At 32.9% G+C, this 26,769-nt stretch overlaps 3 protein-coding genes across 4 annotated transcripts in view; 2 read left to right on the plus strand and 1 right to left on the minus strand.

The window, feature by feature from the left end:
• Nucleotides 1–1,089: 1,089 nt before the first annotated feature.
• Nucleotides 1,090–6,887, plus strand: LOC140063044 (uncharacterized). Its single transcript, XM_072109470.1, has 4 exons — nt 1,090–1,347; nt 1,875–2,604; nt 4,170–6,434; nt 6,569–6,887. Exons 2-3 carry the CDS (start codon nt 2,071–2,073, stop codon nt 5,988–5,990), a joined length of 2,355 nt encoding a protein of 784 aa, XP_071965571.1. The 5' UTR covers nt 1,090–1,347; nt 1,875–2,070; the 3' UTR covers nt 5,991–6,434; nt 6,569–6,887.
• Nucleotides 6,888–9,305: 2,418 nt separating this feature from the next.
• On the plus strand, nt 9,306–14,448 carry LOC140062367 (uncharacterized). The gene is made up of 3 exons (XM_072108559.1): nt 9,306–9,352; nt 9,921–12,939; nt 13,089–14,448. Exons 2-3 carry the CDS (start codon nt 10,123–10,125, stop codon nt 13,122–13,124), a joined length of 2,853 nt encoding a protein of 950 aa, XP_071964660.1. The 5' UTR covers nt 9,306–9,352; nt 9,921–10,122; the 3' UTR covers nt 13,125–14,448.
• Nucleotides 14,449–23,884: 9,436 nt separating this feature from the next.
• Nucleotides 23,885–26,769, minus strand: part of LOC140062710 (uncharacterized peptidase C1-like protein F26E4.3) — a 28,062-nt gene continuing 25,177 nt past the window's right edge. For both annotated transcript variants that reach the window (XM_072109020.1, XM_072109021.1), the window contains exons 6-9: nt 26,456–26,621; nt 26,135–26,180; nt 25,744–25,895; nt 23,885–25,402 (exon numbers count right to left, since the gene is read on the minus strand). In XM_072109020.1, coding sequence (XP_071965121.1) covers nt 25,259–25,402; nt 25,744–25,895; nt 26,135–26,180; nt 26,456–26,621 — 508 coding nt within the window. In that variant the 3' untranslated portion in view covers nt 23,885–25,258. The remainder of the gene's footprint in view (nt 25,403–25,743; nt 25,896–26,134; nt 26,181–26,455; nt 26,622–26,769) is intronic.

Consider the following 26,769-nt stretch of genomic DNA (forward strand, 5'->3'; position numbering starts at 1 on the left):
TTGTTTAATTTTGCTGACTGATTACTCGGATTGTGTCATACCTAACACACACACGTCACACGCACACCCACACAGCTACTACTAGAATAGACATGGGTTTAGAGACTAATAATTAGGCCTAATAGTATTAATAGAAATTATAATTTTAACACGTAATTCTTTAGTAATAAATTATATTAAAAACACCATAAACTAAAGGCTGATTATTTCGACAATCCACACAAAACGCAGCTATTCGTCTATGAAATCGCACGCCGCAACAACAGCGGAGATAGGCCTAGAATCGTACCGCAATACGCTTAGGTGCACACACGGAACAAGAAAATTTAACTGATGAATTATTCATGTTTATTTTGTGAAGTTTCATGAGGGGGTGCCCAACTTATGTACGAAAAAAAAAATCGCACCCCGGCGTGTCTCCGGAGATCACTCCGGAGTTTTGGTGTGAAAGGGGTTTCCAAGTTATATACAGTATGCCTATTCTCTTGTTGGCCTTTGATAAGAAAGTACACCATTCTTTACCATGGGTTGTGAGTTGACTAACATAAAGATCCATACGATTTAGATATATGCATTTTGCCTACATATAACAAAGAAATTAGACAGGTTTTCATCCTATAGGATAACCATTTATGCTGCCCTTGATATAAACAATATTTCACATGTCCAATCAAATGACGTCATGATTGGTAAGTAAGAGTAATAATGTCGATGATGACGATAAGATAATCACGATACAAAGATTTCTTATTCTTATTGATCATGACGTGATTTGATTGGATTTAAAAACATTGTTTTATCATAATTTATTTAGATGTTTTATGTAAGTGTACCTTTTTAATCGTCGATCGTTAGTGAGCCTTTAGACTATCAATAGTTACGAAGTACAGGTATTCTTTCCTAGGACGTATTCATGAGCAAAACATTTATGTTTTAAGGGTCACTGTACCCGGAAATAAGAATCTTTTATACAGATTGAGGTACAATGATGTAATAGTAATGTCAATCATAATGTGAATTTTCCGAGCACTTGCTTTATAACGAGCAGTAAATTACTGCTCGTTATAAAGCAAGTGCTCGGAAAATTCCCCCATTTCTTTTTATATTCCTTTATTTATTTTATGTTTCGTATTGTTCAGCTCTTTTAAGTGAAATAACTATTTACTGAGTTAGACAAAGTAAAAACTTTCGATTCATGTTAACAAAGGATGCATCGTACCATGTACATTATTGACAATGTAATCATTTTAGTACTTCATTGGTTGTTGGGTTTACTGTACCTCGGATGCGTCACCAGCAATCTCACTTGATTTGTAGTGTCTTCAAATAATTTCAATATAAGTTAAGGTGAGTTCACTTATAATTTAATCAGATAAGTGATGGAGTGGAGTTGTAGATTGGTGGTTATGATGCTTAGCTACCAATTTAAGGGTCCTGGGTTCAAGTTCTGTCATATGTCAGGATTTTTTCTCATGACAATTTACAACTCCACTCCCAAAGACTTAATAATAAGTCTTTGTTTATATAGAGCATCTTGTGTATATGTTTCTCTTGTAAATGAGATTGCCACTTTTGAGAAGGATAGTGAATGAATTCACTTGTGGTTATCCTTGGCAATTTGCCTAAAATGAGAATAAATCAAATAAAAGTAAAGGAATATTTTACTACAATGTGAATAGAAACAGGCAATAGAGTGGTGCTTTGATCATTTCTTTTGGTGTTTATTTTCTATTATTGGTCTTACGTATAAAAAAAATACTTAATGTTACTTTTATAAGCAATCTTTGATTTGTCAATTGTTACAAAACATTAAGTGAAATATTTCACGATTATAAAGACTTTTTGTTTTAGACAATAATCTTATAATTTCATAGATGTATATCTGATCTGCGATAAACAGGATTATGAGGTAAAGATAAGAAAACAAGATCGAACGAAAAGCACTGAATTACTTGAGATGAAAAACTGTTTATATTAATATTTCTATTATTTGGTAAATTGAATTACCATTATATTATATAGCATAAGAATTGATGCTACACAAGCAAGTTAGAAACAGTCCGACTAAAGATGGAACAAGAAGGATTGAATTACTTGAGAGGATGTGCTGAATCTTTCAAGCGAAGTTTTAATTTGCGAGTTTTAGCAGATGATTCCGAAATTAAAGAAACTTACAAAACAGCTCAAGAAAAAGGAAAAGTACCTGTTAACAGAACTAAGGTTCTTATTCTGGGTGATCAAGGGGCCGGAAAAACGTCGACCTGCAGGCGTTTACAAGGAAAGGATTTTCGATCAGAAGAGCCTAGTACAATCGGAATAGAAACAAACACCGTTGAGGCGAAAGTCAGTGATGTTAATAGTAAATGGTGTGCAGTGACAAGCACTCCACTTGAAGACTATGAAAGTTCTGCAGCGTGGTGGACAGTATCACGTGTGCTTAAACAGGATAAATATAAGGATAAGTTAAAGGCAATGAATACGTCTGAAAATAATACACGTCCTTCGATCCGAAAAGTATTACAGGACACATATTACCTAATGTTTCATATTATGCCTATGACAGTAATGTTCTGTTTTGGTGGACTTACATTCGGATTCGGGCCAGTTGCATGGTTTTATATAACTAGATGGCACGCTCGCTTCGCTCGCGTACCATCTAGGTCGTGCCCACAGATGGTTCTCGAATACACAGTATTTCCAGCGAGAAAAAAATGGAGATTTCAAATGTACGTACCGCAGGACTATAATACATTGTCGTTTACAGAAACGAATAAATATACACAATGATTTATGTAGTCAACCAAAATTAGCACCCTGGGAATTACTTCCGAGAGAGAAACAAATTTTTTTATTCGGACTCATTTAAACAAACCCAATTTGTGTTTTGTATGTAACATTAAGGGTTGAGGGATGGGGAAAGAAGATAGGTACAAAGAGGAAACATTTTAAAATATATTCTTATCCACTCAGTAACGAAATATTGTTTTTAATGTTTTATAGGCCTATAAATAATATACCATTAAATACAGTAAAACATTTACGATTTAATACGGTACTTTGTTAAAACTCTCACTGTCATAGTCGATTGAAATAGTAAAGTACATGTAACGATACACCACTACGACGTTTATATATTTTTAAATTATTAATTAATACAAACGTTGAGAAGCAACTGTCAGTAATAACGTTTATTTATTTGTATATTATATGTTTATAATCTAACAGTAGGGCCTACCCACACTCACAGTAATAAAGTTTATTTGTATATATTTTATATTACATCTAACAGTACCAACACTCACAGTAAGAAATTTGCTATTCAAATTGCGATCAAAAGTGGTTAATACCTTAACAGTATTGTACAGCATTGCAGTACTATTTATGTTTATTCTCCAAGGGGGCCCATAAATCTAAATCTATACCTCTATGGTTAAACCAAATAATTTGGAATGTTTATTTGTATATTATATGTTTATAATCTAACAGTAGGGCCTACCCACACTCACAGTAATAAAGTTTATTTGTATATATTTTTATATTACATCTAACAGTACCAACACTCACAGTAAGACATTTGCGATTCAAATTGCGATCAAAAGTGGTTAATACCTTAACAGTATTGTACAGCATTGCAATACTATTTATGTTTATTCTCCAAGGAGGCCCATAAATCTAAATCTATACCTGTATGGTTAAACCAAATAATTTGGAATGTTCCATTCATCACAAATCAATACATTTGTAAAAACGTATATTAAATGTAACAAAATAGTATTTTTTAAAGAAAATCGGCCTGTCTTCAACATTATGATGCTGTACTCGAACTGTTCAACCGGTTTTCAGCTATTAAAAACAATTATCGTAGGAGGAGATAGAAAAATGCGAAGCCTCCTCGCATTTTTGTGGCGGGTATTTTTCAAGATGGACATCCATTAGACAGTGTATACCACGATCGGAAAACACCCCTATTTGGGGCAAATCTTTGAACCTAAATTCGTTTTAATCGTCAATAACTAATTATCTAACTTAATTTAATTAGTAAACAGGGTTACATCAGGTGGTTAAAATCAGTACCGAAAGTACGAACCAACTTTACATACCATCGAGTAAAAATTCTAAAAGTAAGGCGCGATTTACCGAATTTTGCCCTTACGTAAATTTATATATAGATTTGTCTTTCGGTATTTTGTGATTTTCACAGTGCCTATCGCTTTGGCTGTGGTTGTACTATATGTATGGTACTCATAGATAGCGCTACACATTTTGGCCAGCAACATGTTATACAATTTAATTTACAGATGTACGTAATGACTATAACAATTGTCTGCATGTATGGACTGGGGTCGTTCCTTGTTGGTGTGCTTATGACTACAGGTGGAAGGACTGGCATCTGTATAGCTTTGTGTTGCATGATACATCCAAGCCATACCACCATTTCCCTCGAAGTCTTACTAGAACACTTATCTAATATGTTTTACAGTATGAAATATTTAGAATTCTCAATTTATGGCGTTACTATATTGGCCATCTTTAGGATCATTCACACCAAAATATTTTCGCTTAGTCCAAGAAATATGATAATTGTATTGCTACTTAATATCATGCTTATAACAGCAGCGATATATTTCGGAAGGAACAGTTTTGTTGACGTTTGTACATTATTTTGTTTTACTTTTACTGTGTTTTTCTTAATTTGTGGGCTAATATTAGGAAGAAAATTAGTGGCGTATGGATATATCCCCCAACAGTATCTTTTTAAAAAGTCTATTGGGTTTATTGCTGGAATATCTATTGGCAAAATGTGTGGTTGGGAAATTGGCAACTTTAACCATCTAAGTATATCAGAGAAAGAGAATAACATTTCTATGTCAAGTTTGTTGACATTTATTGCCCCGATTTGGGGGTTTATAATCTACGAATGGTTTTCTTACATGAAAGTAAAATCGACGTCATTGATACCAATTGTGCATATCAGAAAATCAATGGAAGCAGATCTACGAAACGAATGTTCCATTGACGCAAGACTAAGTTTATGGGATTTTGCAGGACAAGAAATGTACTATAATACACACCACCTGTTTATGCCAAAGCAGGGCGTATACTTGGTTGTTTTCAACGCTGTAGAGGCGATTTCTAATCCTGGTAGACACATTAAACGGCTACAATTCTGGTTACAATCTATTGCTATGCATGTTGATATTCAGAATGCTGTAGTGTTTCTTGTAGGAACAAGAAGAGGAAGTGTACCTGATGCAAATGCTTTTTCCACTTTTGATAAATTTGTAAATGCACATCTTTACAGAAGGTTTTCAAAATTTCTTGCTTTTCATCCAAGTGGACAACTTTGCTTTTTTATTGAAAACGCATTCAACTTTGATAAGGAGCTTAACATCTTACGAGAAAGGATATATAATGAAGTAACAAGATTGAAATATTTTTGCGAAATGTTTTCTGTAAAATACCTATTATTTAAAAACACTTTAAATGGATTTCGACATAGACAGTGTATTATTACGAGTGTAAAAGATATTGAAAATGAATTAATGTTAACAAGCAAAATATTTGTGAAATATGAAGTGCGTCAACTTTTGAATTTCTTTGATAAATCTGGAGATATCATATACAATGAACTTGATGAACTACTTCAAAATTATGTTGTTTGTGATCCTCAGGTATTAATAGACATTCTGAAATTATTAGTGAATGTACCTGAACCACACAAAAGAAACAGAGCCGTGTCTGATCTTTGGCAGAGATTACAAGAAACTGGGATTGTAGACAGCAGACTGATGGAACACATTTGCCGAAACAAAGGAATTTGGAGAGTTTATCCTTATGTTATTCGGTACTTGGTGGGAACAGAGTTGATTTTTCCACTTACAATAACTAATCAAGTTGATCAAGTTGGGACATTTTGTCTTCCTTGCAAATTGCCCAAAATTAATTTACAAGTTGAATTTGATTCTAATCATACTTCTAATATATTTTAATTCGATTTTGGTGAAGTTTTATTAGAATTTATATTTCTTCGACTTATTGCAAAATGCTGCCAAGTTTTTGATTGGCTTGAGGTCTATTATAACTTTGCACATTTCAGAGCAAGTGAAACATGTTTGTTTCAAATAAACACTGAAACAGTTCCTTCGGACAGTATTTTCCAATACGATAGAAATCTCATCAAACTTTCAGTTTTAAAGGAAATCCCGAGTCAGTCAGTTAATATCTTACAGAAAATGCATACTTTCATTGAAGAAATAATCCTACAAACGTTTAATCCGGAATACTTTCATGATCAGTATCTTTTTGGTCCAGTATGTGAAAGATGTAGTTCTTTGGATGGAACAATGTGTTTGGTGAATCTTGTTGGAATAAATAACGATGCATCGAATGAATACAGAGTAGATAAATATCACAAAGTGTATCACAAATCAAAGGTTATAATTATATGGTTATTTTACCTAAATTAATTATCTTGGTTAGTAGTGAGTAACGCCATAGTTAATTGATTAAGTTTTTGTTTTTAATATTATTTATACTAATTTGCTTTATAAATTCTTTTATTTTACAGTTCAGTTTTACCTGCTGTAGACCAACCTTCACCTAGTCAACTGTTTGATAAATTGATTAAACAATACAGTGTTGCATTAAGTGCATTAAGTTCACAGGAGAACACCTATTAAGGGACACCGAAACTTTCCCCTTAATAGAGGTTTCTGCGGAGAAAAAAACAAATTTCAAAATGTATATACTAATTTAAATGATCTGGACAAGAAATGTTGAATAATGATTAAAACTGTACCAGTCAACGTTTCACCAATGAAAACTATCATTTCAGAGAAAGTACGATAATTATTATGAGATCCATTTTTGTATTAATAATGCTATAAATTCGGTCTGTTTTGTTGTTTTGTGATGGACAACGAGCTCTAGCTTGGGTTCGAATTTCTACGAATTATTTTTTAGTTGAAAATAAATACTGTTTTTCTTTTATTTTAGAAGTGAGATATTTAGAGAGTTAAGTTAATTTAGTAAATAGGTAAGGGATCTTTGTGATTCCCACCGTCATAAATGCATAGTCAACTGTCATAATACATACATTAAATCACAATAATCGCTATTTATTATATATAAGGGATGCCTCATGCCACCATAGGTATTTTGTCACCCGCGGCCTGTCGCCGCCTTCTGTCACATCAAAAATGCACAAATCGGGGTTTCAAGTTTTAAGAACATAAAACGACCATATACATGGCTGCAGTCGCGTGCAAAAATTTGAGTTAGTGTTTACCGACCGACCGACATAGTGAGCTAGAGTCGCGTTGCACGGAAATAAAAATTCTCGAATTAGCCTCAAAGAATTACGACTTCTGGTTATATACTGTAGAAAAATGCTTTATTTTAGGAAAGGACAATCTAGAAGTAAATAATGTTCAATGTATGTAATATGTTACTAATAAAGAAAGAAATATCGTTAATCGATTAAGTCGATAAATAACGATAGCGCGAACATTTGATTTGTGCCTTTGAAATTTTGTTTATTTTTCATTTATATATTCGTAATCAAAAATGTCCTGGGAACTTAAAAGCAACAGAGTCACCATAACAAGATATGTCTGGGCCCCGTTAGAGTTGAAACTCCCTTCCTCGAGTCGTCGTAACGCGAAAAAGTGAAAGATACAAAATAACTTCTTTTATCGGATCTCCGAAGAAGATACCAATTGAAACTTGTTAAAAAAATCTTTTTGAGAAAGGTCTCCTACCATTTCTAAGTAGGCCTAAATAAAAAAATAAGCTTGTTGACAGAGAAAAATGGATGAAATAATAATATAGAAAGAAATTAATCAGAGGATCAGAGAGACTCAGTGAGATACCGACCGTCAACAATTAAACAAAGTTTAGTTAACCGTCGCGACAACAAAACGGTGGCGTGCCTAACCTATTGTTTACTGCACATGCGCAACAACCTTTTACCTTGCTGGCTTTGCTTCGATGATTTCCTATGTTAGCGCTATGGAACAACAATTTATGCGACGACTCGGCCCGGTGATTGGCTGTGACGTGGTTGACATAACCACTAGCCAATCACCAGGCACTAAAATATAAATACAATCACATTGATAATTAAGGAAATTCATGAAAAAAAACTCTGCTTATCCATATATTAAAAACACGTTTATTGTACTGCACACCAGTACACACGATGACGACATACATGGTCAAATGCATAATTCAATATTCTATAGATTAACGCAATTGTTATTTTCAGTAGGTTTCATGAACAATGTAAATATTTTATTAATGTTTTACCAATTACGTAAAATTACGATCGTAAGAAGAAAGTGAACTTTTCGTAGTCAGATTGTCATGAAATCAAATATGATTGTTTAGCAGTATCTTGTTGTTGTCAATTAATCCTCGACGCAGACATGTCAATAGAACAATCAGACTGCGCATACGATTTCTACATGGGTACGTTTTGTTGTCAACAAGTATAACAGTTGATACGCAGCGTTCTATAGAGGGTCGCGGTTAGAGACATGGAGTTGAAAGAGCGTGTTTACTAATAAATAACTTTCAAGTTATGTACAGTATACGTATTCTCTTGTTGGGCTTCGATAAGCAAGTACATCATTCTTTACCATGGGTTGTGATTTGACTAACGTAAAGACCCATACGATTTAGATATATATGAATTTTGCCTACATAAAACAAAGAAATTAGAAAGGTTTTCATCAAAATAAACATTTCACAAATGACGTCATGATTGATAAGAGCAATAATGTCGATGGTGACGCTATGATAATGACTATACAACGATTTTTTATTCTTAATGATCATGACGCGATTTGATTGGATTTAAAGACATTGTTCTATCATAATGTATTTAGATGTTTTATGTAAGTGTACGTTTTTTATTGTCGATCGTTAGTGAGCCTTTATACTATCAATAGTTACGAAGTACAGGTATTCTTTCCTAAGACGTATTCATGAGCAAAACATTTCTGTTTTAAGGGTCACTGTACCCGGAAATAAGAATCTTTTAAACAGATTGAGGTAAAATGATGTAATAATACTGTCGATCATAATGTGTTTACTGCTCGTTATAAAGCAAAATTCCCCCATTTCTTTCTATATTCCTTTATTTATTTTATGTTTCTTATTGTCAAGCTTCTTTAAGTGAAATAAACTTTCGATTCATAGTTAACAAAAGATGCTTTGGTACCCTGTACATTATTGACAATGTAATCATTTTAGCACTTCATTTTGTTGTTGGGTTTTCTGTACCTCGGATGCGTCACCAGCAATCTCACTTGATTTGTAGTGTCTTCAAATAATTTCAATATAAGTTAAGGTGAGTTCAATTATAATTTAATCAGATAAGTGAAAAGGTATATTTTGCTACAATAGGAATAGAAACAAGCAATAGAGAACAATACTAATTTTGAAAACTTAAAAGTACATTTATTTTTATCATGGTAACGAACAATTAAGCATATATTTTAACTATAAATATATATTAACAACCTGAAACTTGAAGAGCAAACAAATATGGATTAAGATTTACTTTAAAAGTGTAACAAACAAATCACAAACATTCTGAAAAATACATGAATCGATCGAGGAATTGTCAAAATGTATGATCAATTGAAATTTTTCCTCAACCTACATGGCCTTAAAACCAATTTCCTAGGTAGGTATCTATTCGTATCTTTGTGTAAAATAGATTGAATTGTGTAAACATTGCCTTTTTGGTGGGATCATTTCTTTTGGTGTTTATTTTCTATTATTGGTCTTACGTATACAAAATTTATTTTCCTTTTAAGCAATCTTTGATTTGTCAATTGTTACAAAACATTATGTGAAATATTTCACGATTAGAAAAGACTTTTGTTTTACTCAATAATCTTATAATTTCATAGATGTATATCTGATCTGCGATAAACAGGATTATGAGGTAAAGATAAGAAAACAAGATGGAACGAAAAGCACTGAATTACTTGAGAGGAAAAACTGTTTATATTAATATTTCAATTATTTAGTAAATTGAATACGATACATAATTATATTATATAGCATAAGAATTGATGCTACACAAGCAAGTAAGAGACAGTCCGATTAAAGATGGAACAACAAGGATTGAATTACTTGAGAGGATGTGCTGAATCTTTCAAGCGAAGTTTTAATTTGCGAGTTTTAGCAGATGATTCCAAAATTAAAGAAACTTACAAAAGAGCTCAAGAAAAAGGAAAAGTAACTGTTAACAGAACTAAGGTTCTTATTCTGGGTGATCATGGTGCCGGAAAAACGTCGACCTGCAGGCGTTTACAAGGAAAGGATTTCCGACCAGAAGAGCCTAGTACAATCGGAATAGAAACAAACACAGTTAAGACGAACGTTAGTGATGTTAATAGTAAATGGTGTGAGGTGACAAGCACTCCACTTGAAGACTATGAAAGTTCAGCAGCGTGGTGGACAGTATCACGTGTGCTTAAACAGGATAAATATAAGGATAAGTTAAAGGCAATGAATACGTCTGAAAATACATATGCTTCGATCCGAAAAGTATTACAAGACACATATTACCTAATGTTTCATATTATGCCTATGACAGTAATGTTCTGTTTTGGCGGACTTACATTCGGATTCGGGCCAGTTGCATGGCTTTATATTATTTGTCTTTCGGTATTTTGTGATTTTCACACTGCCTATCGATTTGGCTGTGGTTATACTATATGTATGGTACTCATAGATAGCGCTACACATTTTGGGCAGCAACAGGTCATACAATTTAATTTACAGATTTACGTAATGACTATAACAATTGTCTGCATGTATGGACTGGGGTCGTTCCTTGTTGGTGTGCTTATGACTACAGGTGGAAGGACTGGCATCTGTATAGCTTTGTGTTGCATGATACATCCAAGCCATACCATAATTTCCCTCGAAGTCTTACTAGAACACTCATCTAAGATGTTTTACAGTTTGAAATATTTAGAATTCTCAATTTATGGAGTTACTATATTGACCATTTTTAGGATCATTCACACCAAAATATTTTCGCTTAGTCTAAGAAATGTGATAATTGTATTGGTACTTAATATCATGCTTATAACAGCAGCGATATATTTCAGAAGGAACAATTTTGTTGACGTTTGTACATTATTTTGTTTTATTTCTACTGTGTTTTTCTTAATTTATGGGGTTATAATAGGAAGAAAATTTGTGGCGTATGGATATATCCCTCAAAACTATCTTTTTAAAAAGTCTATTGGGTTTATTGCTAGAATATATATTGGCAAGATATGTGGTTGGGAAATTTGCAATTTTAACCATCTAAGTATATCAGAGAAAGAAAATAGCCTTTCTATGTCAAGTTTGTTGACATTTATTGTCCCGATTTGGGGGTTTATAATCTACGAATGGTTTTCTTACATGAAAGTAAAATCGACGTCATCGATACCAATTGTGCATATCAGAAAATCAATGGAAGCAGACCTACGAAACGAATGTTCCATTGAAGCCAGACTAAGTTTATGGGATTTTGCAGGACAGGAAATGTACTATAATACACACCATCTGTTTATGCCAAAGCAAGGCGTATACTTGGTTGTTTTCCATGCTGTAGAAGCGATTTCTAATCCCGATAGACACATTAAACGGCTACAATTCTGGTTACAGTCTATTGCTATGCATGTTGATATTGAGAATGCTGTAGTGTTTCTTGTAGGAACAAGAAGAGGAAGTGTACCTGATGCAAATGCGTTTTCCACTTTTGATAAATTTGTAAATGCACATCTTTTCAAAAGGTTTTCAAGATTGCTTGCTTTTCATCCTAGTGGACAACTTTGCTTTTTTATTGAAAACGCATTCAACTTTGATAAGGAGCTTAACATCTTACGAGAAAGAATATATAATGAAGTAACAAAATTGAAATATTTTTGCGAAATGTTTTCTGTAAAATACCTATTATTTAAAAACACTTTAAATGGATTTCGACATAGACTGTGTATTATTGCGAGTGTAAAAGATATTGAAGATGAATTAATGTTAACAAGCAAAATCTTTGTAAAATATGAAGTGCGTCAACTTTTGAATTTCTTTGATAAATCTGGAGATATCATATACAATGAACTTGATGAACTACTTCAGAATTATGTTGTTTGTGATCCTCAGGTATTAATAGACATTCTTAAATTATTAGTGAATGTACCTGAACCACACAGAAGAAACAGAGCCGTGTCTGACCTTTGGCAGAGATTACAAGAAACCGGAATTGTTGACAGTTTACTGATGGAACACATTTGCCGAAATAAAGGAATTTGGAGAGTTTATCCTTATGTGATTCGGTACTTGGTGGGAACAGAGTTGATGTTTCCACTTACAATAACTAATCAAGTTGATCAAGTTGGAACATTTTGTCTTCCTTGCAAATTGCCCAAAATTTATTTACAACAAGGTGAATTTGATTCTAATCATACTTCTAATATATTTTACTTCGATTTTGGTGAAGTTTTACTAGAATTTATATTTCTTCGACTTATTGCAAAATGCTGCCAAGTTTTTGATTGGCTTGAGGTCTATTATAACTTTGCACATTTCAGAACAAGTGAAACTTGTTTGTTTCAAATAAACACTGAAACAGTTTCTTCGGGCAGTATTTTCCTATACGATAGAAATCTCATCAAACTTTCAATTTTAAAGGAAATCCCGAGTCAGTCAGTTAATATCTTACAGAAAATGCATACTTTCATTGAAGAAATAATCCTACAAACGTTTAATCCGGAATACTTTCATGATCAGTATCTTTTTGGTCCTGTGTGTGAAAGATGTAGTTCTTTGGATGGAACAATGTGTTTGGTGAATCTTGTTGCACTATGTAACGATGCATCGAATGAATACAGAGTAGATACATATCACAAAGTGTATCACAAACCAGAGGTAATTATGGTTATTTTACCTAAATGTGCTTTATTAATTAATTATCTTTGTTAGTAGTGAGAAGTAAAGCCATAGTTAATTGATTAGGTTTTTGTTTTTAATAATTATTATTTATACTAATTTGCTTTATAAATTATTTTATTTTGCAGTTCAGTTTTACCTGTTGTAGACCAACCTTTACCTAGACAACTGTTTGATAAATTGATCAAGCAAACGGGTTATGTACGTGTACAGTGTTGCATTAAATACAGGACACCCCCTATCCAGGCGACATTACCGAAACTTTCCCTTTAATTTAAAAATGTATACACTAAATTAATTGATATGGACAAGAAATGTTGAATAATGATTAAAACTGTATCAGTCAACGGTTCACCAATGAAAACTATCAAGTCAGAGAAAGTATCAAATTATTAAAAGATCCATTTTTGTATTAGTAGGCCTAATGCTATAAAAATTTGGTCTGTTTTGTTGTTTTGTGATGGACAATGAGCTCTAGCTTGGATTCGAATTTCTACGGATTTTTTTAGTTCAAAATAAATATTGTTCTTCTTAAATGTATAAAGTATAATATTTAGAGAGTTAAGTTAATTTAGGAAATGGGTAAGGGATCTTTGCGATTCCCATCGTCATAAATGCATAGTCAACTTTAATGATGCATACATTAAATCACAGTAATCGTTGTTTATTATAAGGGATTCCTCTTGCCGCCGTAGGTATTTTTGTCACCTGCGGCCTTTCGCCGCCTTCTGTCACATCAAAAATGCACAAAGCGGGATTTCAAGTTCAAGAACATAATACAGGCCTAATACATGGCTGCAGTTGCGTGCTCCGACTGACCGACCGACATATTGAGCTATAGAGTCTCGTTGCACACGACTAAAAATGGTTGAATTAGCCACAAATAATATCTTTCTAAATTATTACAGAGTGATATCGAATGAAAATTGTTTTCAGAAAATCATATAGATATCTAAAGAGTATTAGCCTAAGAACTAGAAAGAATTACGACTTCTATATACTGTACTTAGAAAAATGCTTTAGTTTCAGTTTCAGATTCAGATTCAGATTAGATATCTAAGCAGTATTAAGAAATAGAAAAGAATTACGACTTCTATATACTGTACTTAGAAAAATGCTTTAGTTTCAGTTTAAGATTCAGATTCAGATTCAGATTAGATTTATTAAGTCATTCATACATAGTACAATGATAATTGTTTTCTTGGCAGAAAAACACAAGCAAAACAATACACACATAATATTTACATTCGTGATCAACATCTGGAACTAACAACTGATCACGCAATATAAAATACAAACGACCTAATGACTTGTCTTTGGAACTCATTGTTGCGTAGTCTAATAGCGCTAGGTAAGAATGAACATTTATGTCTATTTGTTTTAACTGGAATTGTTGTAAATCTTCCAGATCTGGTAACTACTAACTTATTGTTGAGAATATGTTCAATGTATGTAATATGTTACTAATAAAGAAAGAAATATCGTTAATCGATTAAGTTGATAAATAACGATAGCGCGAACATTTGATTTCTAGCGTTGAACATTTTTTTTTCATTTTTCATTTATTTATTTATTCGAAATCAAAAATGTCCTGGGACCCCATGAAAAGCAACCGAGTCACCATAACAATATATGTCTGGGCCCCCGTTAGAGTTGAAACTCCCTTCCTCGAGTCGTCGTAACCCGACAAAATGAAAGAAACAAAATAACTTCTTTTATCCGATCTCATAAGAAGATACCAATTGAACAATCTGTTTGAGAAAGGTCTCCTACCAATTCTAAGTAGGCATAATTAAAAATAAACTTGCCGACAGAGAGCCCACAATGTTACAAAACAAACTTTTTAGTGGCGCATGCGCCGTTAAGCCGATTCTCCACAGGTGAATTTGTTCGCGCGAATCGAAAGCGTCAGCTTATATGCATTTTCATGTTTCCATCTTCCAAATCCCGCTTTACTCTACGCATGCGTATAAGCTGACGCTTTTGATTCGCGCAAAAAAATTCGTCTGGTGGACAATGGGTTTAAGCTGTACGACGTACGTCGACAACATGTGTCATAGCTACACGCGCGATGTTTCATCATTCACATCATCTGCTTCTTCAGAAAATGGCAGAAGCAAATGTTAGTACATGGAGGAAAAGATATAGATTGCGGGAAAGTTGATGAAATAATAATATAGAAGGAGATACTTCTAAAGCGGATCAGAGAGACACATTGAAACACCGGCCGTCAACAAATAAACAAAGTTTAATTAACCGTCGCGACAACGAAACGGTCACGTGCCTAATCTAATGTTTACTGCACATGCGCAACAACATTTGACCTTGCTGGCTATGCTTACAATAATTTATGCGACGGCCCGGTGATTGGCTGTGACGTGGATGACATAACCACTAGCCAATCACCAGGCACTAAAATATAAATCAAATCATCATCAAATCAAATCAAAGTAACATTTATTTCTCTTGTCTTTAAAATAAACAGTACAAATTAATACTTTGATAATTAAGGAAATTCATCCAAAAAAAAAACACTGCTTATTCATATATTAAAAACACGTTTATTGTACTGCACACCAGTACACACGATAACGATATACATGGTCAAATGCATAATTCAATATTCTATAGATTAACTCAATTGTTATTTTCAGTAGGTTTCATGAACAATGTAAATATTTTATTAATGTTTTACCAATTGCTTTAAATTACAGTCGTAAGAAAGTGAACTTTTCGAAGTCCGATTGTGATGAAATCAAAAGTGTTGTTCAGCAATATCTTGTTGTTGTCAATTAATCCTCGACGCAGACATGTCAATAGAACAATTAGACTGCGCATACGATTTCTACATGGGTACGTTTTATTGTCAACAAATACAATAGTTGATTCGCAACGTTCTATAGAGGGCCGCGGTTAAAGACATGGGGTTGAAAGAGCGTGTTTAATAAATAACTCCCAAGTTATGTACAGTATACCTATTGTCTTGTTGGGCTTCGATAAGAAAGTACATCGTTCTTTACCATGGGTTGATTTGACTAACGTAATCCACAGTGCGTGGTTTTGTTACAATATGTTTACATGTCTAATCAAATAACGTCATGATTGGTAAAAGCAATAATGTCGATGATGACGATATGATGACGATACAACGATTTCTTATTCTTATTAATCATGACGTGATTTGATTGGATTGAAACACATTGCTCTAGAATGAGAATTCTATCATAATTTATTTAGATGTTTTATGTAGGCCTAAGTGTATGTTTTTTATTGTCGATCGTTAGTGAGCCTTACTATCAATAGTTATACAAAGTACATGTATTCTTTCCCAGGGCGTATTTATGAGCAAAACATTGTGTTTTAAGGGTCACTGTACCCGGAAATAAGAATCTTTTATACAGATTAAGTTACCATGATGTAATAGTACTGTCGATCATAATTTGTTTACTGCTCGTTATAAAGCAAAATTCCTCTTTTTTCTATATTCCTTTATGTGTTATGTTTCTTTTAGTGAAAAAGATATTAAATGAACTGGAGAAGGTAAACACTTTCGATTCATACCGTAGTTAACAACGGATGCTTTTGTACCCTGTACATTATTGACAATGTAATCATTTTAGCACTTCATTTGGTTGTTGGCTTTACGGTACCTCGGATGCGTCACAAGCGATCTTACATGTTGTGTTGAGCTAGATAATTTCAATTTAAGTTTAAGGTGAGTTCAATTATAATTGGACCAGATAAGTGAAAAAGAATATTTTGCTAAAATAGGAATAGAAACAAGCAATGTTAAGGTGAGTCTCTTAGTATTAATAGAGAACAATGCTAATTTTGAAAAGTAAAAAGTAAATTTTGTAACGAACAAAATACTTTGGGAATTGTTAAATAAATGTGTTGTTATTGTCCAAACATTAACAACCTGAAACTTCATGAAAAAAAAATGAAAAAAATACAATGAAATAATACAGAAATCGTGAAGCCGTTAACTACAATTGCCGACTTCAGTTGGTGAGTCTAAAAAAGGAAAATAAAAATCAAAGCAAAAAACGGTATACATATATAAAGTCATCGGATAACATTTTTTGCCACACCGTTTCTTTTATTTTCTTAACTGCCTCTCTGAAGGGTCTTTCACACCTGTTCCAGCACGTTTCCGGTAAATCTAATCGAAAGTCAATATTTCGTTTTCACGTGGCTACGCGCATATCGATTGGCGCATAGCCGCGTGGAGCGTCGTGAAAACGAAATATTGATGTTCGATTCGCCGGACCGGAACCGGGCCGGAAGAGGTGTGAAAGACCATTTACGTTTCATTTTTAAGTACTGTATATCTGCTGCGAACACAATTATGAGGAAAAGATAAGGAAAGAAGATGGAACGTAAAACACTGAATTACTTGAGAGGATGTACTGAATCTTTCAAGCGAAGTTTTAATTTGCGAGTTTTAGCAGATGATTCCGAAATTAAAGAAACTTACAAAACAGCTCAAGAAAAAGGAAAAGTAACTTTTAACAGAACTAAAGTTCTTATTCTGGGTGATCATGATGCCGGAAAAACCTCGACTTGCAGGCGTCTACAAGGAAAAGATTTTCGATCAGAAGAGCCTAGTACAATCGGAATAGAAACAAACACTGTTGAGACAAACGTTAGTGATGTTAATAGCAAATGGTGTGAGGTGACAACCACTCCATTAGAAGACTATGAAAGTTCAGCAGCGTGGTGGACAGTATCTCGTGTGCTCAAACAGGATAAACCTAAGGATAAGTTAAAGGAAAATAATACGTCTGAAAATGATACACGTCCTTTGATCCGAAAAGTATTACAGGACACATATTACCTAATGTTTTATATTATGCCTATGACAGTAATGTTTTGTTTTGGTGGACTTACATTTGGATTCGGGCCAGTTGCATGGTTTTATATAATTTGTCTTTCGGTATTTTGTGATTTTCACAGTGCCTATCGCTTTGGCTGTGGTTGTACTATATGTATGGTACTCATAGATAGTGCTACACATTTTAGCCAACAACATGTCATACAATTTAATTTACAGATTTACGTAATGGCTATAACAATTGTCTGCATGTATGGACTGGGGTCGTTCCTTGTTGGTGTGCTTATGACTACAGGTGGAAGGACTGGCATCTGTATAGCTTTGTGTTGCATGATACATCCAAACCATATGACAATATCCCTCGAAGTCTTACTAGAACACTTATCTAAGATGTTTTACAGTATGAAATATTTAGAGTTCACAATTTATGGAGTTACTATATTGACCATTTTTAGGATAATTCACACAAAAACAATATCGCTTAGTCTACGAAATGTGATAATTGTATTGCTACTTAATATCATGCTTATAACAGCAGCGATATATTTAGGAAGGCACAATTTTGTTGACATTTTTACATTATTATTTTTTATTTTTACCTTGTTTTTCTTAATGTGTGGGCTAATAATAGGAAGAAAATTAGTGGCGTATGGATATATCCCCCAACAATACCTTTTTAAAAAGTCTATTGGGTTTATTGCTGGAATATATATTGGCAAAATGTGTGGTTGGGAAATTGGCAATTTTAACCATCTAAGTATATCAGAGAAAGATCATAGCCTCTCTATGTCAAGTTTGTTGACATTTATTGCCCCGATGGGGGGGTTTATTATCTACGAATGGTTTTCTTACATGAAAGTAAAATCGACGTCATCGATACCAATTGTGCATATCAGAAAATCAATGGAAGCAGATCTACGAAACGAATGTTCAATTGACGCAAGACTAAGTTTATGGGATTTTGCAGGACAAGAAATGTACTATAATACACACCACCTGTTTATGCCAAAGCAAGGCGTATACTTGGTTGTTTTCAATGCCTTAGAGGCGATTTCTAATCCTGGTAGACACATTAAACGGCTACAATTCTGGTTACAATCTATTGCTATGCATGTTGATATTGAGAATGCTGTAGTGTTTCTTGTAGGAACAAGAAGAGGAAGTGTACGTGATGCAAATGCTTTTTCCACTTTTGATAAATTTGTGAATGCACATCTTTACAAAAGGTTTTCGAAATTGCTTGCTTTTCATCCAAGTGGACAACTTTGCTTTTTTATTGAAAACGCATTCAACTTTGATAAAGAGCTTAACATCTTACGAGAAAGGATATATAATGAAGTAACAAAATTGAAATATTTTTGCGAAATGTTTTCTGTAAAATACCTATTATTTAAAAATACTTTAAATGGATTTCGACATAGACAATGTATTATTGCGAGTGTAAAAGATATTGAAAATGAATTAATGTTAACAAGCAAAATCTTTGTGAAATATGAGGTGCGTCAACTTCTGAATTTCTTTGATAAATCTGGAGATATCATATACAATGAACTTGATGAACTGCTTCAGAATTATGTTGTTTGTGATCCTCAGGTATTAATAGACATTCTGAAATTATTAGTGAATGTACCTAAACCACACAGAAGAAACAGAGCCGTGTCTGACCTTTGGCAAAGATTACAAGAAACTGGGATTGTTGATAGTAGACTTATGGAACACATTTGCCGAAATAAAGGAATTTGGAGAGTTTATCCTTATGTTATTCGGTACTTGGTAGGAACACAGTTGATATTTCCACTTACAATAACCAATCAAGTTGATCAAGTTGGAACATTTTATCTTCCTTGCAAATTGCCCAAACATAATTTACACGGTGAATTTGATTCTAATCATACTTCGAATATATTTTACTTCGATTTTGGTGAAGTTTTACTAGAATTTATATTTCTTCGACTTATTGCAAAATGCTGCCAAGTTTTTGATTGGCTTGAGGTCAATTATGACTTTGCACATTTCAGAGCAAGTGAAACATGTTTGTTTCAAATAAACACTGAAACAGTTTCTTCGGGCAGTATTTTTTTATACGATAGAAATCTCATCAAACTTTCAGTTTTAAAGGAAATACCGAGTCAGTCAGTTAATATCTTACAGAAAATGCATACTTTCATTGAAGAAATAATCCTACAAACCTTTAATCCCGAAAACTTTCATGATCAGTACCTTTTTGGTTCAGTATGTGAAAGATGTAGTTCTTTGGATGGAGCAATGTGTTTGGTTAATCTTGTTGGAATAAATAACGATGCATCGAATGAATACAGAGTAGATAAATATCACAAAGTGTACCACAAACCAAAGGTAATTACATGGTTATTTTACCTAAATGTGCTTTAATTAGTTATCTTGGTTAGTAGTGAGTAACGCCATAGTTAATTGATTTAGTTTTTGTTTTTAATTTTATTTATACTAATTTGCTTTATAAATTCTTTTATTTTGCAGTTCAGTTTAAAATGCTGTAGACCAACCTTCACCTAGACAACTGTTTGATATATTGATCAACCAAACGAGGCATGTATACAGTGTTGCATTAAATACAGGAGAATCCCTATTTAGGGAAACTGTCCACTTAATAGAGTTTTTTGCGGTGAAAAAACAAATTAATTGATCTGGACAAGACATTTTGACTAATGATTAAAACTGTATCAGTCAACGTTTCACCAATGGAATTGTTATGAGATCCATTTTTGTATTATTATTGCTATAAATGACTAATTATTTAATCTGTTTTGTTGTTTTTGTGATGGAAAAAGAGCAAAACTAGGAGGTGAATCAACCATTTGGTTTCTCCGTTCCCTTAATAGGTTGTTCCCTCAGTAGGGGTTGGCCATGTGTTTCATATAAACATTTGCGCCTTGTTTCGAGTGAAAGTGTCCCTTAATATGGGTTTCCCCTGAATAGGGTGTCCAAGGAGGTTCTACTGTTCAATGTTAAAATCCTAAGTGGGCCCACACTGGATAAATAGTGGTACCAGATAAATATGATTAATATTGTTAATGGTTAAGTTTCAATAGTAATACACCTATGCAAAAGAAAGAAATGTATTTTTCTTTTAACAATGGATAACCATGTCTTCGATGTTTATAATAAATATATAAATAATATTTCACTAATTTCAAATGACGCGTTGTATCGTAACGATTCTATTGTTCTAACTGTTAATTAAATCTAATAATGATATAAACATAGACAAACATATTTCAACTTTTAATTATTTTATAATAACGGTATATAATAAGCCAAATTTTTAATAATGAAACTGAATATAAATTTTAACTACATTTTTAAATAGTTTTTTTTATATTTTAAACTGTATCCATACTGAATAATGTATCTATGTAACTTCTTGTCTGTTTTTTTATGTTTCTATGTAAAGCGCCTTTGAGCATGTTTTTTCATGAAAAGGGCGCTATATAAATGTGGTATATTTTTATTATTAACTAATTAAATAATATGCACAGTTATGAATGTTATCAATTGGTAATAATATAGATATTCAATTACATATTTTAAACTGAACAAGTAAGTCCAGTTGAACAGATTTAATTTAATTTTGGTAAAATGAACTTGCATATAAAAATTACTTTTCTATAAGATCATTCATGCAATATGTTTATTGTACTATCCATTTATACACTTCGCTAAATGAAACTCATTGTACATATACATAACAACACACGATACCAAACGATATACTCGTTATCAAACAATTATACTCGTTACCAAACGATATACTCGTATACTCGTTACCAAACGATATACTCGTTACCAAACAATTATACTCGTTACCAAACGATATACTCGTTACCAAACGATATACTCGTTACCAAACGATATACTCGTTACCAAACGATATACTCGTTACCAAACGATATACTCGATACCAAACGATATACTCGATACCAAACGATATACTCGTTACCTAAAGATATACTCGTATACTCGTTACCAAACGATATACTCGTTACCAAACAATTATACTCGTTACCAAACGATATACTCGTTACCAAACGATATACTCGTTACCAAACGATATACTCGTTATCAAACAATTATACTCGATACCAAACGATATACTCGTATACTCGTTACCAAACGATATACTCGTTACCAAACAATTATACTCGTTACCAAACTATATACTCGTTACCAAACGATATACTCGTTACCAAACGATATACTCGTTACCAAACGATATACTCGTTACCAAACGATATACTCGTTACCAAACGATATACTCGTTACCAAACGATATACTCGATACCAAACGATATACTCGATACCAAACGATATACTCGTTACCTAAAGATATACTCGTTACCAAACGATATACTCGTTACCAAACGATATACTCGTTACCTAAAGATATACTCGTTACCAAACGATATACTCGTTACCAAACGATATACTCGATACCAAACGATATACTTGTTACCTAAAGATATACTCGTTACCAAACGATATACTCGTTACCAAACGATATACTCGTTACCTAAAGATATACTCGTTACCAAACGATATACTCGTTACCAAACGATATACTCGTTACCTAAAGACTCGATACCAAACGATATAATCGTTACCAAACGATATACTCGTTACCAAACGATATACTCGTTACCAAACGATATACTCGATACCAAACGATATACGGTACTCGTTACCAAACGGTATACTCGTTAAGATATACTCGTTATCAAGAGATAACTCGTTATCAAGAGATATACTCGTTACCAAAATATATACTCGTTACCAAACGATATACTCGTAACCAAACGATATACTCGTTACCAAACGATATACTCGTTACCAAACGATATATACGTTACCAAACGATATACTCGTAACCAAACGATATACGGTACTCGTTACCAAACGATATACTCGTTACCAAACGATATATACGTTACCAAACGATATACTCGTTACCAAACGATATATACGTTACCAAACGATATACTCGTTACCAAACGATATATACGTTACCAAACGATATACTCGTTACCAAACGATATATACGTTACCAAACGATATACTCGTTACCAAACGAGTATATCGTTTGAAATGTATGTAGACCGCGCTAAAGAGGTTTCGTTCTACCTGAGAATATTTTAAGACCATAATTGAATTTGTACATAGTTAATAGTATAAGTTGTTCTGCAAATCAATTATATTGTTTATTATACTCATCGCATTGTAAATTTGCTGAAACGGCTTATCTAATAAAATGTAAATCATTTCATCTGGGTTTAGTTTTACTATTCAATGTGACTTACCTTGTCAGCTGGGGTTCTATTGTTAGCATCTGATCATTTTAAAAATATGCACAATCTGGTATTTTCCATTGGCAATGTTCATCATTACTTTCATTGCTCGTTTTTCCTTATTCAGTTGCGTATTTTCCACGTAGGCCTATCTCATCTGCTCATATTTAGCTCACATAATTTTCTTCTCCAAAGACCTTTTTAAACCTATATTTTCAGTTTATCACGCATATAAAACACGAAAACAATCACTATTTTGAACCTCTCTTTAGCAGTGTTTTCGCGGGTTGTTATACACGTCACATTATCTAGAGACACTTCTGGTTTATGTACCGCAGTGAGTAGTATGCAATTACCGTGCCAGTTCATGAAGATAAACCTGTCTTTAGTCATTGGGACCAAGTCGAAAAATATTTCGGTCATACTGGATTCGTTCCCTCAAGATGACGTTCATGAATATGCATATTTATGACGTAACGATGAATTACGTAATAAAGCGCGTAAAAATAGACTATTACCAGCTGTTCAAGTACTTTACGGCGTAACGGGAAATGCTCGGTCTTGAGAACCGTCAGCTCTAGCTTGGGTTCGAATCTCAACGGATTTTTTTTAGTTGAAAATAAATATTGTTTTTCTTTTATTTAGAATGAGAGATATTTAGATTCAGGAAATGTCAGGCCTAGGCCTAAACAATTTCCTTTATATTGGGGTGGGGGATGCGCGCTGCCGGCCTTCTCACCTGCATTATAAGACGATACAACATGGCTACACATTAAACTGTTCTATTGGCATCAACTTTATTGTCAATGTATTCCATGAAATAACCAAAATTTCAATTACAAAATTAGTATATAATGCAAATACAATAACGTAATGTGTAAGTACATGGAAAAGGTATTTAAATACGTTTACTATAAATTTAAGCACTCTTAAAGTACGGGTTCAGAAAGCTAATCAATTGTAAAAGGATGCCATGCAATAATTATGTTACTGACAATCACTACAAAATAATAAATAAATAGGAATAATAATACATCTAGGTTTTACAGCTGCGTCGGATTCGGATTGCGGCAACGGATAGAGGGCGCTTATACGAACCGACTAAGACTACTGTAATGGTTTGATTTTTTTTTAATCTACTCCAAAGAAAGGGCTTTATTGTAGTATTCCTCAAATATGCTTCTAATATTAGATAACATGCATTAGTAGGTGACAGCATTTTAATATATTAAACACTTGAGAAGGTATATACATTGAAGATATAGTAGAAAGTTAAAGCAATTCTAATTCGTACCAATAGGCCAGAAGTTAAGAGAAAATCTATTTGGCTATTTACACTTTCGTTGAGAATAAAAACATCACTATTGTGCCTATAAAAATAAAGCGTCTATGAATGGTGTGTCAATGACTTTTCTAAACAGTCTCAATTGCATCACTGTTGTGTTTCTATATATTAACTCACTTGGATTATTAAACGTAATAAACAATATTTCTATAATTATTTCTATAATATAGTATAAATTAAAATAAACTAAATATTAAAGTATTTCTGTTTCTGTAAAACTACATTTTGGAATATTCATCTAAATATACTCTATATAACGTAGATTGTTTTAAAGAATCTCTTTTTGAAGTCGGACTAAGAAAAAATGCTTTATATTTACAAAAAAAAAATCTTGATAAACATAGTTTGTATTATCAGAGAAAGCTTTTTTCTGGTTAAGGAACGGATGTACTCAGTCTGGATGTACTGTGACATCAGGCTCGTCATTCAAATATATCGTTTGACAACTCTAACCATAATTATTATATTTTTTTAATTGGTACAAATGTTTTACCCGTAGTTTTAATCAACTCAAAGAAACGCAATGCAAAATTTGTTAAAAACAATGGATTTTTTTCTCAGAATGTTTTTTTTTCTGAAACTGTACACATCACATTGCATTAATAAGTTTAAAGCGAATCTTATCCTTAACTATGTCATAATTACTGTATAAAGTTGTACAAATAGAAAGATGTTCGAGCCTAATTTTATATTATAAAATAAATATATTTAACATTCATTTTACATATCGTCGAGTATTATTTATAATGTTTTGTTACGCCCTCTATGTCTATGACATTCCTACTGTCTTTATATCGTGTATTATACATCTTTGCTCATCATTGCTGCATCTACTTTTCCCCAGGCTCCTACGACAAACGACTCAATTCCACACATATTTGAACCACGTTCGATACGGAAATAACCATCTTCTCCCCAGTTTCTTCCCCAAGAATTTGCACAGAGCTGAAAAAATAGTACAACATTCATTATGCACCCAGAACATTATTACTAGCTATCTGTAAAAGTATACTGATACACAAATATCTTTACAGTTTCAATTTCAATTATATGAAGAACACTGACATTGGAGTTGGTTAATTATTTCTATTGGTTTATTAGTAAGTTAGTAGAACTATGCTGTTGCTGCGTGCTATGTATTTGCGCACATGTCATCAAATACTCGTGTAGAGTGTATTGTAGATAGTCCCTGTTAATTTTGTCAAGAACCTAAGTTAATTAAATATCTTTTTCTGTTTAAAGCAATATGAAATCGCTTAATATATTAATTCATTTACATAACTTACCCAATATGGAACGCCGTTTTCGTCAGTGCCCCACCCAATGATTCTCACCGAATGCCAACCACTTTGTTGATACTGTGGAGGTTCTTGGACTCGTGCGTAGCGGTATACTCCTCGTTTGTACATAAAGAAATCCGATTCCACTAAGAAAGTTGCTGATTAAAGAAGACATGTAATAAAAACATTAGTTAAAATAAGTAAAGGCTATCAAAAATTCAACTTTAATTGGCTAGTGTTTCTTGCATCATCGTTTTACACCTTTCCAACCTCACCAGAATTTTTAACTATCTTGAGACACCGAATTGTATTGGTTGTAATGAATACAGAAAACAAACAAAAGAACATATTAAAAACTCAACTCAAGATTTATAAACGTATACAACAAACGACTAACCTTGTACTGGACCATTTTTAAATATTTCGTGTTTAATTTCATTTTCCTACAATAGAATAAATCGTAAATAAAATTGATCATGTAAATAATATTCGTAAAACTCAGTTGTACATGTGAACAGAACATAATAGTCGAAATGCGTTACGATGTATTATCTGTCACTGTCATTTTTAGTTCATTAAATAACTACTATATCTATAAAAAAAAAAAAAACTTTATATACTATACTTATATTTCTATTTAAAAGAAAAAAAAAAACTTTAAAACAATAAATATTCCCATGAATTTAAGAAATATTATGAAATTTCAAAGATCACTTACTTCTTGGCCAATTCTATAAGGAGGTGTTGACTTGTAGGCTTCGCTGTGGACATATTCATTAGGACAAGGTGAGTGTTCCGGTGGTGGCAACATACAGTGTCCCTTCTTCATCGTCATATCCGTGTCCATACCACTTTTGTATGGATAGCACTCAGCAGTCACAATTCTAAGTGTAAATCATGTTATATTGTTTAATATAAGGATTAGAAATTACAGAATATTAATTAATTATTTATGAATCCTATCAAAAAGCTAAAAGTTGGAGATCAATATAAACTCAATTGTCAGAGCCCGGTTTAGATCACGGGAACATT

This window comes from Antedon mediterranea, chromosome 11, assembly GCF_964355755.1.
Source record: "Antedon mediterranea chromosome 11, ecAntMedi1.1, whole genome shotgun sequence".
NCBI classification, from domain to species: domain Eukaryota; kingdom Metazoa; phylum Echinodermata; class Crinoidea; order Comatulida; family Antedonidae; genus Antedon; species Antedon mediterranea.